The 16823-nt window shown below is 38.4% G+C and overlaps 1 protein-coding gene across 1 annotated transcript in view; it reads left to right on the forward strand.

Annotated features, from left to right (window-relative positions):
* THEM4 (thioesterase superfamily member 4) overlaps nt 1-15668 on the forward strand; it is a 47559-nt gene extending 31891 nt beyond the window's left edge. Inside the window, exons 5-6 of the mRNA XM_040230660.1 lie at nt 11902-12026; nt 15052-15668. Coding sequence (XP_040086594.1) covers nt 11902-12026; nt 15052-15092 — 166 coding nt within the window. The 3' untranslated portion in view covers nt 15093-15668. The remainder of the gene's footprint in view (nt 1-11901; nt 12027-15051) is intronic.
* Nucleotides 15669-16823: the final 1155 nt, after the last annotated feature.

The following is a 16823-nucleotide window of genomic DNA, read 5'->3' on the forward strand; positions in this document are numbered from 1 at the left end:
AGGCAGCCATTTTGCTTTTTTGCATTTCTTTTTCTTGGGAATGGTCTTGATCCCTGTCTCCTGTACAATGTCACAAACCTCATTCCATAGTTCATCAGGCACTCTGTCAGATCTAATCCCTTGAATCTGTCACTTCCACTGTATAATCATTAAGGGATTTGATTTAGGTCATACTTGAATGGTCTAGTGGTCTTCCCTACTTTCTTCAATTTAAGTCTGAATTTGGCAATAAGAAGTTCATAGTCTGAGCCACAGTCAGTTCCCAGTCTAGTTTTTGCTGGCTGTATAGAGCTTCTCCATCTTTGGCTGCAATCTGATTTCGGTATTGACCATCTGGTGAAAACAAAACTAACAAATTGACCCAGTGAATAAAGGAAACCAAAAATTATATCTACCAATTAAGAACAAAACTACAACACAAACTGGAAAACAAAACTAAAGCAAGGTGCCAAATGGGAAATAAAGCAATGAAAATAAAACTAACAAATATGTTGAGAGGAAAGAAAAGAAAGAATAGATATGCAATAGTTAGTTTTGTTCTTAAGTGGTAGATATAATTGTTGGTTTTCTTTGTTCACTGAGTCAATCTACTGACTTTATTTTTGTTGGACTGTTTTGATTTTGCTTATGGGTATATAAATGCTGGGCTGGAAAAAGCACAAGCTGGAATGAAGATTGCCGGGAGAAATATCAATAACCTCAGATATGCAGATGACACCACCCTTATGGCAGAAAGTGAAGAAGAACTAAAAAGCCTCTTGATGAAAGTGAAAGTGGAGAGTGAAAAAGCTGGCTTAAAACTCAACATTCAGAAAATTAAGATCATGGCATCTGGTCCCATCACTTCCTGGGATATACATGGGGAAACAGTGGAAACAGTTTCACACTTTATTTTCTGGGGCTCCAAAATCACTGCAGATGGTGATTGCAGCCATGAAATTAAAAGACGCTTACTCCTTGGAAGGAAAGTTATGACCAACCTAGATAGCATATTGAAAAGCAGAGACATTACTTTGCCAACAAAGGTCCGTCTAGTCAAGGCTATGGTTTTTCCAGTGGTCATGTATGGATGTGAGAGTTGGACTGTGAAGAAAGCTGAGTGCCAAAGAATTGATGCTTTTGAACTGTGGTATTGGAGAAGACTCTTGAGAGTCCCTTGGACTGCAAGGAGGTCCAACCAGTCCATCCTAAAGGAGATCAGTCCTGGATGTTCTTTGGAAGGACTGATGCTGAAGCTGGAACTCCAATACTTTGGCCACCTGATGCGAAGAGTTGACCCATTGGAAAAGACCCTGATGCTGGGAGGTATTGGGGGCAGGAGGAGAAGGGAACGACAGAGGATGAGATGGCTGGATGGCATCACTGACTTGATGGACATGAGTTTGAGTGAACTCCGGGAGATGGTGATGGACAGGGAGGCCTGGCGTGCTGTGGTTCATGGGGTCGCTAAGAGTCAGACACGACTGACTGACTGTGAACTGATGGATGTAGATGTATATGTGTATATTCAGTCACACTTTTTATTGTTGTTATAAACCTCTGTCTCTATGTTGGGCTTTTGCAGTTCTGTGGAGTTTTCCTTTTTTTTTTCTCTCTCTCTCTCTTTTTTATAATTTTAATTTTTTTAAACCTATTATATTTGTTCTGTTTATTCCTTTGTTTGCCTTTCCTACTATTCTTTTCCCCTTGCAGTTAATCTTTAATGCATATAAATCTTCTTCGCCTACCTCTATTTAACTTTGCATGTCTATTCTTTCTTATTTTTTCCTTTCTTTCCTTTCCTGTCAACATATTTGTTAGTTTTGTTTTCATTTCTTTATTCCCCACTTGGCACCTTGCTTTAGTTTTACTTTCCAGTTTGTGCTTTAGTTAGTTTTGTTCTTAACAGGTAAATACATTTTTTTATTTCATTTGTTCTCCAGGTCAGATAACTGTACTGTATTTTTATGGACTGTTTTGACTTTGCTTTTGGGTATATATGTATACTCCATTATTTTAATTATTATTTGCCTGATTTTGTAACTGCCATTTGTCTGGGGTTCATCTTTGCTTCGGAGAAGGCGATGGCACCCCACTGCAGTACTCTTGTCTGGAAAATCCCATAGACGGAGGAGCCTGGTAGGCTGCAGTCCATGGGGTCGCTAACAGTCAGACACGACTGAGTGACTTCACTTTCACTTTTCACTTTCATGCATTGGAGAAGGAAATGGCAACCCACTCCAGTGTTCTTGCCTGGAGAATCCCAGGGATGGGGGAGCCTGGTGGGCTGCCGTCTATGGGGTCGCAAAGTCGGACATGACTGAAGCGACTTAGCAGCATCTTTGCTTTCTCGTTTTGGGGTATTTGTTTTAATCTTACTTAGTACCATAACAAACCACTTGTGGAATCTTCATTCCTCACCAGAGATCAAACCCTGTGCCTTTGGAGTGGGAGCACTGACTCCAAGACCCTAGACTCCCAGAGAACTAACCCTAGGGAGTATCAAATAGTGAAAGCTCACACAAAGGAAACCACTTGAATACAAGACCCAGCATCACCCAACCACCAGTAGCACCCTGTGCAGGATGCCTCATCTAAACAACAAACAAAACAAAAATACAAGCCCAGTGATCAGTAGACAGGATCACCACCTCACTCAACCTTGCCCATCGGAGGAAAAACAAACAAACAAAAAACTCAGCACAAATCTCACCCTGTACAAAGCTTACACAAACCACTGGACCAAACTTAGGAAGGCAGAAACCAAAAGGAAGGAAGAATTCAGCGTTGAAGCCTGGGAAAAGGAGACCTCAAACACACACACACACACAAAATAGTGAAAAGGCACAGAGATACTATACAAATGAAGGAAAAAGTAGAAACACAAAATACAAATAAATGAAGAAGAAATAGGCAAAATACCTGAAAAAGAGTTCAGAATAATGATAGTAAAGATGTTCAAACACCTGAAACACACAATGGAGAAAAATGCCATTGACATTTTAATGGGGATTGCCCTGAATCTGAAGATTGCTTGGGGTAGTAATGACATCTTAAAAATATTGAGTCTTCATTATCAGAGAAATGCAAATCAAAACCACAGTGAGGTACCATCTCATGCCGGTCAGAATGGCTGCTATCCAAAAGTCTAGAAACAATAAATGCTGGAGAGGGTGTGGGGAAAAAGGGACCCTCTTACACTGTTGGTGGGAATGCAAACTAGTACAGCCACTATGGAGAACAGTGTGGAGATTCCTTAAAAAACTGGAAATAGAACTGGCATACAACCCAGCAATCCCACTGCTGGGCATACACACCGAGGAAACCAGAACTGAAAGAGACACGTGTACCCCAATGTTCATTGCAGCACTGTTTACAATAGCTAGGACATGGAAGCAACCTAGATGTCCATCAGCAGACGAATGGAGAAGAAAGCTGTGGTACATATACGCAATGGAATATTACTCAGCCATTAAAAAGAATACATTTGAATCAGTTCTAATGAGGTGGATGAGACTGAAGCCTATTGTACAGAGTGAAGTAAGCCAGAAAGAAAAACACCAGTACAGTATACTAATGCATATATATGGAATTTAGAAAGATGGTAACAATAACCCTGTATGCGAGACAGCAAAAGAGACACAGATATAAAGAACAGACTTTTGGACCCTGTGGGAGAAGGCGAGGGTGGGATGATTTGAGAGAATAGCATTGAAACATGTATGTTATCATATGTGAAACAGATCACCAGTCCAGGTTCCATGCATGAGACAGGGTGCTCAGGGCTGGTGTACTGGGATGACCCTGAGGGATGGGATGGGGAGGGAGGTGGGAGGGAAGGTCAGGATGGGGAACACATATACACCCATGGCTGATTCATTGAATGTATGTCAAAAACCACCACAATATTATAAAGTAATTAGCCTCCAATTATATATATGTATATATATATATATATATATATATAGAGAGAGAGAGAGAGAGAGAGTCTTCTAACTAATGAACACAAGATGTCTTTCCATTTATTTGTGTCTTTAATTTCTTAGTCTTCTGTCTCCTTGATTACGGTTATTTCCAAGTATTTTATTCTTATTGATGTTGTTTTTAATGAAAGTGTTTTCTCAGTTTCCTTTTTAGATTGTTCATGGTTCATGTCTAAAAATGCAATTGATTTTTTATGTTGATTTTATATCCTGCAACTTTGCTGAATTTGTTCATTAGTTCTAACAGTTTTTCTGTGGAATCTTTGGGAGTTTCTATAGATAAGACCATTTCACCTGTGAACAGAGATTATGTACTTCTTCCTTTCTGATTTGTCTGCCTTTCCTTTCTTTTTCTTGCCTAACTACTCGGGCTAGACTTCTAGTACTTTGTTGAATAGAAATGGCAAAAGTAGGCATCTTTGTCTTCTTCCAAATCTTAGAGGAAAAGTATCAGTCTTTAAACTATTGTGTATGGTATTAGCTATAGGCTTTTCATATGTGGCCTTTATGATGTTGAGATAGTTTCTTCTTATTCCTAGTTGTACCTTAGATTTTTAACCCCTCACCCAGATTGTCACTGTACCTCATTCTCTTTTTTAACCCTGTGTCTCATCAACCAACTCTCTGTCTCACTTGAGTGAACCAAATTAAAGTTAGAATAAATTTGTCGAATTCTACCCAAAAGCAAAATGTAATTTTGATAGCAGTTATGTTGACTTTAAAGATTAATTTGGGAGAAATTGTCATCCTTACATGTAGTCAATATTTTATATCATTTATGAATAAAAATTAGATCCTGGAAATGGCTTTCCTAACATGATAAATAATATATTTTAAATTAAATTTTTAGTGTTTTTCCTTGCTTCATAGTTTTTAAAATATTTTTCTATGTTTACATAAAGGTGAAGAATATAGTACAACCTCACTTGTCAAAAAAAGGGGGGTTTCATCTGGAAACAAGTTCAGCAGAGTATTTATTTGGATTACAGTTTAGCACAACAAGTGTTTGTGTGTTGAGCACACGCAACCTGCCAGGTCTTATACCTAGTCCTTGTCTCATCCAACAAACTGTTCACATAAATCAGTTACTTTGTTATTTATTTGTTATTCACAATTGGAAAATGTACTGAAAATAAGTTTTACCTGAAATCACATGGATAGAGAGAATCCAGCCAGGGTTAGAACTCAAGTCTTCTAAGTCTGGTACTTGACACTACAATGTACAACCTCCATTCTCTTCTGATGATTAAAGATCAGAATAAAGCATTAGATTATATAAGTAGTCTAAAAGTTAATATTTATCAGATCCTGTATTTTTGTATGAAGTTGTTAGATTCATAATAATACTAGTAACAATTAAAAAAAACATGCTTAATCAATTGATGGCCCTCTGGGATGCTAGAGACAACCACCTGGGATTAAAATTTAATTGAAGATAATTTATAGTGTCAGTTTTGGGTGTCTTAATCTACCCTTCTGCTTCTAACAAACAAAACTACTTCCTTCTTTTTATACTGGTTCTGGTCTTCACTGATGTGTGGGCTTTCCTCTAGTTGCAGTGAGCTGGGGCTGCTCTCTAGTTGCAGTGTGCAGGCTTCTCATTGCAGTGGCTTCTCTTGTTGCTGAGCACAGGTTCTAGGGCACAGGGGCTCAGTAGTTGTGTTTTCCAGGCCCTAAAGCACTGGCTCAATAGTTGCGGCACACAGGCTGAGTTGCTCCACGGCATGTGGGATCTTCCCAATATCCAGAATTTAACCCAAGTCTCCTATATTAACAGGTGGATTCTTTACCACTGAAACACCAGGGAAACTTGCAAACCTGCTTCTTAATCATCCCAAATACTTTTCAACCTCCTGGTCCAAATGTCACACTTGGTTTATTTCCTTGTGCTTAGTACATTAAGATAAGTAGACAAAGAAGCAAATGAGTAGTGCTGACTAGGCAGCCAAAAGGATTAAGATCTCAACATTTCTGTAATCCATTCATGGTATATTGGTTGGGAAGTTCTAGATTAGACTTATTCATGCAACATAGCAGACCAGAAATTCTGAAGGACATTGCTCGTTGAGAACAGCTAGAGCCTGTTCCAAAATGTAAGGAAATAAACCACCATAAGTGAGAATCAGCAGAAACAATAAGCAATGGACTTGGACCCTCAGGGGCTTAAGATAGCATGATGATTAGATATATACTATAAAATAATTATGTATGAGGTGTTTAAAGAAATAAAAGATGAAATCGCAAAAAGAGAAAGCAACACAAAGCTATAAAAATTAACAGGTTTGCCACCGAACCTAAAACCTATAGAAATGAAAACATCATTGTTTAAAAACAGAAGCATCTCAGCAGATAGATTAAAGGGCTATCTAAACACAGCTGAAAGTGAACAGAAATAAAGAGCTGAAAAAATCAAACTGAATTCAGAGCAAATAGACAAAGAAGTGAAAAACAAGAGAGGTTAAGCTAAGAGGACAAGTGAAACGTCTTAATGTGCTGTGGTTGCAGTTCCAGAAGACAGTAGAGTGATGGAAAAGATCTAATATTTGAAGAGATAATGAGTGAGTATGTTCTAGAACTAAAGAAAATCATGAACAGAAAGTACAACTTATATCAAGAAATATAAATAAAAATAAATCTGTATCTTCAGAAATTACAGAATACTAAAGGCAAAGTGATCTAAAAGCAGTCAGAGATAAAAGACAGGATTCTCATAACAGAGTAGTCTTGCCTCTTAGAAACAGTGTACTTCTTTTCAGCAACAGTGCATGTGAGAAGATAATAAAATATCTTCAGAGTGCTAAAAGAAACATGTAACTTAGAATCATGCTCTTGGCAAAACTAAATTTCAAAAATGAGGACAAAATAAAGCCATTTTTACTTAAACAAAAATGGGAAACATTTACAAACAGGACAATACCTAGGGAACTTCTAAGGAATATACTTCAGAAAGAAGAAAAGTAATACCACCAGACAGGAGGATGAATGAAAGAATAATGAGCAAATATATCAATAAATATGTTGATAATGTACATCTCCACAAAATCTATATATAAGTAGTAATAATGGCTATATTTTGGGGATTTCAACAAAGGACAGCTAAAAGACTGAACAAAAATAGTATGGGGACTTCCTTGATGGTCCAGTGGTTAAGACTTGAGCTCCCAGTGGAGGGGAACTAAGATCCCACATGCTGTGTCCAATAAATAAATAAAATTTAAAAAATAGTATGTAGTTTGGGGAGGGGGTAAGCATAGGTAAACATATTTAATCTTTGTATTTTTCAGTGGCAAAAGTGATTAAAATAATAATGAAAAAATGACTGTATATAGTTAAAGCCTAACCAGTAGAAGAGTCAAAACCAAATAACTATATAAATAGAAATTTTTAATTTTTTGAAATGCAAGAAAGGGAGGGGAAGCATCATTAGAGTCAAATAGAATACCAAAATAAGATGGTAGAAATAGCTCTTAATGAAACACTAAGTATACTAACTATAAATGGACCAAACCATCAGTTCAAAGAAAGAAATTATAAAATTGACTTTTACAGTACAAAAAGCTATAAACTGTTTATATGAGACATATCTAAAACATGACACAGAAAATGGAAGGGAAAATATGCTAGGCAAAAGAAAGTGGAGTAGCCATGGAAAAAAATAAATTATCAAAAATTAATATTGGGGATAGAGGAGACTACTTCATAATAATGAGATTTAATTCAGTAGTATATAGTAACAATTCTAATCCAGTATGTATATAATAAAATAACTTTAAAGTTAGTAGATTCTTAGGAATAAATTAATCTATTTTCATAGTGGGAGATTCCAGCAAGCTATTCTCAATAATTAATCAAGCAGACAAAAAAAAAGAAAAAAATTTGAACCCCTCAAAATAACAAGTATGATTTATTGGACATATGTTGAACCTTATATTCAGTAATTAGGGAAAAATATACTTTCTGCTTAGGCATTCTTGGAAAATTTACAAAAACCAATCAGGATTAGTCCATAGATCAAATCTCAATATATTGTAAAGAATCAAGATATTATAGGCCAAGTTCTCTGTACATTAAACTAGAAGTCAAAAATACAGACTTTTTTTTTTAACGTAATAAATTAGTTGGGATAGCACTAGGTACATTTATAACCTTTAACGTTTTGCCTGATTAAATCAATAGACTTTTTGTTTGCATTGTCTTATGTGTGAAAGTTAGTAAAGGACCCACCCCTGAAATGATTCAAAGACCTGGATCCTTCCTGGGTGTGGCTTCTCTATCCTCTGGCCTCAATGACTTCTTTATTCAATTATTCAGGCTTTCTAACCCTTTTTTTTTTTTTTTTTTGTCAACTTCAATAACTTTTTTTTTGCAACTTTTTCCATTTCATCTGAGTTTTTAAATTTATTAACATGAAATTATTAATAGTGTTCTCAATTTTTCTTACCTCAGTTAAGTACTTACTTGTGTCTTTTTTGGTCCCAGTTCAGCCAGTTGAGTTCAGTCAGTCAGTCATGTCTGACTCTTTGTGACTCCATGTACTGCAGCATGCCAGGCCTCCCTGTCCATCCCCAACTCCCGGAGCTTACTCAAACTCATGTCCATCGAGTTGGTGATGCCATCCAACCATCTCATCCTCTGTCGTCCCCTTTTCCTCCTACTTTCAGTCTTTCCCAGCATCAAGATCTTTTCCCATGAATTGGCTCTTCCCATCAGATGGCCAAAGTATTGAACCTTCAGCTTCAGCATCAGTCCTTCCAATGAATATTCAGTACTGATTTCCCTTAGGATGGACTGGTTAGATCTCCTTGCAATCCAAGGGACTCTCAAGAGTCTTCTCCAACACCACAGTTCAAAAGCATCAGTTCTTCAGCACTCAGCTTTCTTTATAGTCACAAGCATATACGACCAGTGGAAAAACCATAGCTTTGACTAGATGGACCTTTGTTGGCAAAGTAATGTCTCTGCTTTTTAATATGCTGTCTAGGTTGGTCATATCTTTTGTTCCAAGGAGCAAGTGTCTCTTAATTTCATGGCTGCAGTCACCGTCTGTAGTGATTTTGGAGCCCAAAAAAATAAAGTCTGACACTGTTTCCATTGTTTCCCTATCTATTTCCCATGAAGTGATGGGACCAGATGCCATGATCTTAGTTTTCTTAATGTTGAGCTTTAAGCCAAGCTTTTCACTCTCCTCTTTCACTTTCATCAAGAGGCACTTTACTTCTTTGCTTTCTGCTGTAAGGGTGGTGTCATCTGCATATCTGAGGTTTCTGATATTTCTCTCAGCTGTCTTGATTTCAGCTTGTGCTTTATCCATCCCAGTGTTTCTGATGATGTACTCTGCGTATAAGTTAAGTAAGCAGGGAGATAATATACAGCCTTGATGTACTTGTTTCCCAATTTGGAACCAGTCTGTTGTTCCATGTTCAGTTCTAACTGTTGCTTCCTGACCTGCATACAGGTTTCTCAGGAGGCATCAGGTGGTCTGGCATTCCCATCTCTTTAAGAATTTTCCACAGTTTATTGTGATCCACACAGTCAAAGGCTTTGGCTTGTCAATAAAGCAGTAGATGTTTTTCTGCTTTAGTTATTTATGCTCTCTGTTTTCTTGATCTGTTTGTCAGACTCACCATTTAACTTTTTAAGCCTCTCTGTTGTATATGTATGTTTTCTCTTTTATTTTTAAAATTTGTTTGTATCTCTATTATCTTTCTTTTTGCTTCTAACACACATCTAAGTAAGTTGTCTAATAAAACTGGATAAATAAAATTATATGAAGCCTGTTTTTTATGCCAATCAAGCTTATCTGTGCCTAAATATTAGTTGCACTAAGAAAATTATATTCTATAAACAGTTATATTATTTTGTATTTCTTCTTTCTCTTACTCTCTCTTATTAAACAAGGAACTTTTCATTCTAAGGGACAGACCTCTTAATTCACAATAGTACAAAGGAAAAAGGAACGTATTGGCTTGCATGGTGGAGAAGACAGATATGTCTGGGTGCAGGCATTCAGTGATGCCATTAGGAATCTGTGCCTGTGTCTCAGCCACACTTTCCTTTAAACCTTCTCCATCTTTGGGTAGCCTTTCCCAATTTAGTGCCACAGCTAACAGGCAGGCTTGTATCTTGCAAGCCTAGCAACTCAAGCAGAAAAAGAACCCAGCCCCAAGGGCTCCAGCACAAGTTCCAGGGTTGATAGTCTCAGCTCATGCTCATATGCACAACCAGTCACTGTTAGGGGGTCAGGGGGTGTGGGGGATAAAAGTCAGCTGTCAACCCTAGTCAACATACATGGGTTAAAAATGGGGCTGATTCCCCAAAGAAAAGGGAGTGTTGGTGTGTAGATGAGTGGTGAGAGGTAGAACAGATGGATAAATGAAAGGAGTGATGTTAGTATGAGAGGAAGATGCTGAGCAGGCAAGAACACCTAATGTCCCCTGGGTCTTCGTAAATACTGGATTGGCAAAGCTCAGTTTTTTCATCAAGAAGTTCAGGAAAAGCTAATGGGAGCAAAAACTGGACAGAAGGGTAATCAGAATGTTCATTTCCTTCCCACATGGAGTAGTTCCTTCATCCACATGATGGTACTACAGGAACATAAAACACATCTCCCTGCTCTACTTTATGTTTCTACCAACTAAAATTTTACCTTTAAAGAGATAACATTTTTCACTACAGCACTTTCTCTAAGATTCCCAGAGTTGACTATAGACACATATAGCCATATAGCCAGTAGACATATATAGCTATATAAATTAATTGAAACTAAAAGACGCCTACTCCTTGGAAGGAAAGTTATGACCAACCTATACAGCATATTGAAAAGCAGAGACCGTACTTTGCCAACAAAGGTCCATCTAGTCAAGGCTATGGTTTTTCCAGTGGTCATGTATGGATGTGAGAGTTGGATTATAAAGAAAGCTGAGTGCCGAAGAATTGATGCTTTTGAACTATGGTGTTGGAGAAGACTCTTGAGAGTCCCTTGGACTGCAAGGAGATCCAACCAGTCTATCCTAAAGGAAGTCGGTCCTGAATATTCATTGGAAGGACTGATGCTGAAGCTGAAACGCCAATACTTTGGCTACCTAATGTGAAGAGCTGACTCATTTGAAAAGATCTTGATGCCGGGAAAGATTGAGGGCAGGAAGAGAAGGGGATGACAGAGGATGAGATGGTTGGATAGCATCACCGACTCAATGGACATGGGTTTGGGTGAACTCTGGGAGTTGGTGATGGACAGGGAGGTCTGGCATGCTGCGGTTCATGGGGTCACAAAGAGTTAGACACTACTGAGCGACTGAACTGAACTGAACTGAACTGAATTGAAACTAAACTAGTTTAAAGATTTATTTTCTCATTCACAATAGCCATATTTTGAATGCTCAGTAGCCATCTCTGGCAACCATGTTTGACAGCTCAGCTGTGGCCCATCGTTTCTGTCATCACTTACAGTTCTGTTGGACAGCTCTGACTTAGCACATTAAGCTAATAACAGCAATTTGTTATTCAGTGTCTTTCTAGTGACAGTTACTCTAAAGCGGATTGGGTGAGAAATTTTTATTATGACAGAGAAAATGAGAGACGCTGACTAGGACCATTCCATGGTCCTATTTTCATTTCTTTAAAAGATTTCAGCTCCCTTCAGATGGGACAGTCCCTGCCATAACAGAGCTGGAATCCCTGGTGATCTCTTTGAACATAACCCACAACAGCAGGCTGGGACTGGATGCCCAAGAGCCACCTGAGCGCAGTTGTGCTTGGGAGCAAGGCAGTGTGAGCAGCTGGTGATGTCAGCCCCACTTTAGGAGCAGTTTATCTAAGACAGTCAGTACCCATTGATACCCAAATGTCATAAATTTCCACCCCTGTCATGCACTTGATCATCTCTCAGTGTTACATATATCTGATAAAAACTGATTTTTTTTCCTTTTTTGTTCTGCAGACCTGTCCCTCTTTGTTCTGTTGTTGTGATAAATAGCCAACTTGATAAACTTGAGGGGAGGAAACTGTTTCTTTCCTGTAATGTTCGAAGTGTTGATGAGAAGACTCTATACTCAGAGGCAACAGGTAAGAAGCTGCCACTTGCTATTTTAAGTTTGGTTTCAGGTGTTTGGGGTGTTTTTGTTTGGGGAGGGGTGGGGTTGGTTTGGTTTGGTTTTTTAACCCATGAATGCCCAGAAATTCTTAATTCTGAGAACAAGCTATTCTTATCCATTGTTTGCCAGTATCTCTCAAAATTATAGTCATGTGCCTCTTGACCATCTTCAGGATTTTATTCCAAAGGTGTACTAACATGTGTTCAACATTACAACGTGTGTAAGTTTGCTCTGTTGTTTAGTCGCTAAGTCTTATCTGACTCAATTGCGACCCCATGGACCCCCTGCCAGGCTCCTCTGTCCATGGGATTCTCTGGGCAAGGATACTGGAATAGGTTGCCGTTTCCTTCTCCAGGGGATCTTCCCGACCCAGGGATTGAACTCACGTCTCCTGCTTGGCAGGCAGATCCTTTACCACTGAGCCACCTGGGAAGCCCCTAAGGTTGCTCTAGAGTTCTAGTGTTTGTGCTACTCGTGCAATGTTATTTGACCTGGCCAAAGACTGGCCAGACATAGATATCTATCAATAGGAGACTAGGTAAAGAGACCACAGTTCATCCATATACTATATTGTGTGCAGAGAAAAAAAATTATTATGGAAGAAAATGGCAAGCAACTCCAGCATTCTTGCCTGGGAAATCCCATGGACTGAGAAACCTGGCAGGCTACAGTCCATGGGGTCACAAAGAGTCGGACACAACTGAGCAATTAAACAACAAATAAGAATAAGGGAACTCTTTTGGTCTGATATGAAAAATACAAGATACAGGACAGTAACTGTATTTATGCTATCATTGGTGCAGAAAAAATAGAGAGGTTCTTCCCATTATCTTCCCTTTTTCTTCTTCCTTCCACTTCACCCCTTCCTCTCTTCTTAAATATTTCTAAAGCTATTAGGGAGAGTCGGGGTGGGGCGTGGTAGGCTCAGGGGTGAGGGCAGGGCCATGGGGAGGGATGGTTACAACAGCCCGTCACTGTCTAGGAACCTGAGTGGAGTAAAGGATGTCGGCACAGGGCAGTGGCCCAGCACAGGGTGTCAGAGGCCAAGTAGGGAAAGGGTAGAGTGCACATGGGGAGCAGCACGGGTGTCGGAGCCCCCAGGGAAAGGGTAGCATCTGCACAGGCTGGGAACCAGGTTTCTCACGTCAGAGGAGTTCCAGATATGGGAGAACTGCAAATGAGAATGAACCCTGTGGTCCTGGATTGGAGTTGGAGATATTGGACATGGATATTTTCTGTCTTTTGCTCTTGCAAATACTGTTGTAATCAGTAACTTTGTATATTGTCAGCTCTCACAGGGTCTTTGCAAGTGATGGGTCCTGGAAGCCTCATCTTCAGTAGCTTCAGACTTAGAAAAGTTAATTTAGATATCCAGTACTTTTTATATGTTTTTTTTTCTTTTTATTTTAATATAAAAGGATTCACATGTTTGGGTTAGTCAGAATCCTTGATGTAGGATATATACAGTCATTATTAGTATTTACATGAAAGGCAATCTTTTACTTACTCACTCACTAATGTGTTTATTTTTTCTAATTTAATAACAAACATCTTGAAATTTTCAATCAAACAAGAACCAGACTCTTAATAATACTATATCCCTACCTAATTACTTTTCTCCATCTCATCCTTCTATTTTTCCTTCAGAAATAACTATGATCTTGAATTTTGTGGTTTTCATTCCTTTATACCTTATTTTGTTAAGTTTTATTAAGAATATATGTGTGTCTAAGTAATATATTGTTTGGGTGTTTGTTTTTGAACTTTGTAGAAAGATTGTACTGTATGTGCTTTTCTGGGATTTGATTTTTTTTTTTCCCACTCAGCTTCATATAACTGAAGTTCACACATGTTGGTTCTATAACTTGTTCTTTACTACAGTATAATATTCCATTGTGTGACTATACCACAATGAATTTATCTCCCCCTTTAATGGTGGAAGTCTGACTATTATGAATGGGGCTACTATGAACATTCTTATTCATGTCTTCTGCTAGTATATATGGGCAAGAGCTTGGCCTATACTTAGGAGTGAAATTTCTGGGTTGTGGGGTGTAAGAGTGTTCAGCCTTACAGAGGAATGCCAGATTATTTTCTCAAGCTGTAGCAAATTACATTCCCACCAGCAATAGATAAGATTCTCTTGATCTCTATTTTTTCCAGCAATTGATAAAATCAAACTTCTTGATTTTTGCCAATCAAATGGTTGTAAAATGGAATATCAGTGTGATCTTAAGTTGCATTTTCCTGATATATTTATTAATCATATTTGTCTCCCATTCTGCAAAATTCCTATTTGTTCAGCCTCTATTGTTTTTTCTCACGTTTTTAATTGGTATAGGAATTCTTTATCTATATTTTTATTAAACTAATCTTTTTGTTGACTATATAAGCTGCACATATCTCCTAGAATATGTAAGTTGCCTTTTATTTGCTATGTTACCTTTTTATGAACAGAAGTTTTTGATGTAAATGTATTCACATTTATTAAATTTTTTCCTTTACAGTTAATGCTTTTGTGTCTTGTTTAAGAAATTCATTTTTCCCTTAAGTATCAGCTTTTGCAGGAATGATGGATAAAAGAAGCAGGAGGAAGATCATGAATAATTTGAATCCACAGTTAATTTAAACCCCATCCCAGGCTGTGGTTTGTGCTTCCTGTCTCACTAAACCTTTCAGTATCATAAAGGTACCAGATGGCTCAGTTGTAATTTTACTTCCTTTCACCATCTTGACTATCTCTAATGGAAGTGGTAAAGAACCATGAAATGACCAAGAGGTAGACGACTTGATTACCCAGGAATTGCTAATACAGTATTATGATAATCAAAAGTTGATTCTTAATTTAGCTGAAAAATGAGAGTATGCAGATATCCTGAGAGTACCAATATGAATCAAAGTGCTTTTCTTTGTGTGTATTTATATATTTCTACTTGTAGAAGTTTCATCAGGTTAAAGTCAGTTGACTTATAATCGTGTCCTTCTATTTTGTTTAGGTTTATTTATAAAGCTGGATCCTAAAAAAAATTCAACATAAAAGAGCTTCTGGTGAATTCCATAGCAGTCTGTGTAAGGCTGCCCCTCCTCCAGAAGAAGCAGTTGTCTCCAGTCCTGCTCTTGTCATCCACTGTTGAATCCCCATCAAGCAAAACCTGCTAACACGGACCTTCCTAAATAAGTCTTTTGAATTCCATTCCAGGAGCTCCATTTCCACCTTCCAAACTTTTTTTAACACAGAGACACTCCCTGTGAGAGTGTCAGCAACTCCTTCTGTCTCCTTAGGATGAGTGTCTGGTTCTCCTAAAATTTGAATGGGCTCCTTAAGCTTGCTCAGGTGTGATGTCTGATCCATTGTAGACAAGAGGAAAAATTCATACTGAAACTTTTACCACAGACTTGGAAATGCCAGAAAACTGAAGAAAGGAATGAATATGTGGGTACATGAGTGTGTGTGTGTGTGTGGTGTGTATGCATTATAAATTACAAAACTAGCTTTGTTGTATCTAAACAAATCTTCTAGGCTACAGTAGGAAACAACCAGCTTCTACAGAATCAGACCCTTCACCTCTGTTGTCTTGGAGTCTAGGGATTAAACTTGTACCATTTTAACATAGACTGTGTTATTGTCTCTTACCTGTAGCATGGTTTATTTTCACTGGAAGGAGCCTGTATTCATTTCCTAAGTGTCTTAATCCATTTGGACTTCTATAACAAAATACCAGGTCAGATAGCTTGTAAAAAACAGAAATTTATTGCTCACAGTTAAAATGAGTTAAAATGGAAAGTCCCAAGATCAGGATGCCAGTATGTTCACCTTCTGATGTGGGCCCACTTACTAGTTCATATCTGGTACCTTCCCACTGTGTCCTTACATGGTGGAAGGAGCTAGAGATCTCTCTGGATCTTTTTATAAGGACACTAATCACATTCTTGAAGGCTTCACCTTAAGCACTTCCCAAAAGCCCTGCCTACTGATACCATCATATTGGGCATTAGGATTTCAACACATGAATTGGGCCAGCCCAGGGTGGGGCAACCCAAACATTCAGACCATAACATTAAGGCTGCCATCATGAAGTACTGCACACTAGGTGGCTTAGAACAACAGAAACTCATTGTCTCATGGGTCTGGAGACTTTAAATCCAAAGTCGAGGTATCAGCAAGGCTGTGCTCCCTCTGAAGGTCTAGGGAAGGGACGATTCCATGCTCTCTCCTAGCTTCTGGTTGCCTCATGCATCCTTTGGCTTGTAGATGCATCACCCCACCTTCAAATGGCATTCTCATGTGTGTCTTTGTATCATTTTCCCTCTGTCCATGTTTCCCCTTTTTATAAGGATACCAGTCATATTGGGAGGGTCCACCTTAACAGCCTAGTTTTAATTTGATTACCTCTATAATTGATTACCCAAGATGGGCGGGTCATGGTGTAGAGGTGGGACAGAATATGGTCCACTGGAGAAGGGAATGGCAAACCACTTCAGTATTCTTGCCTTGAGAACCCCATGAACAGTATGAAAAGGCAAAATGATAGGATACTGAAAGAGGAACTCCCCAGGGCTGTAGGTGCCCAATATGCTACTGGAGATCAGTGGAGAAATAACTCCAGAAAGAATGAAGGGATGGAGCCAAAGCAAAAACAATACCCATTTGTGGATGTGACTGGTGATAGAAGCAAGGTCCGATGCTGTAAAGAGCAATATTGAGTAGGAACCTGGAATGTTAGATCCATGAATCAAGACAAATTGGAAGTGGTCAAACAGGAGAGTG

Source organism: Oryx dammah, unplaced genomic scaffold, assembly GCF_014754425.2.
Source record: "Oryx dammah isolate SB20612 unplaced genomic scaffold, SCBI_Odam_1.1 HiC_scaffold_28, whole genome shotgun sequence".
NCBI classification, from domain to species: domain Eukaryota; kingdom Metazoa; phylum Chordata; class Mammalia; order Artiodactyla; family Bovidae; genus Oryx; species Oryx dammah.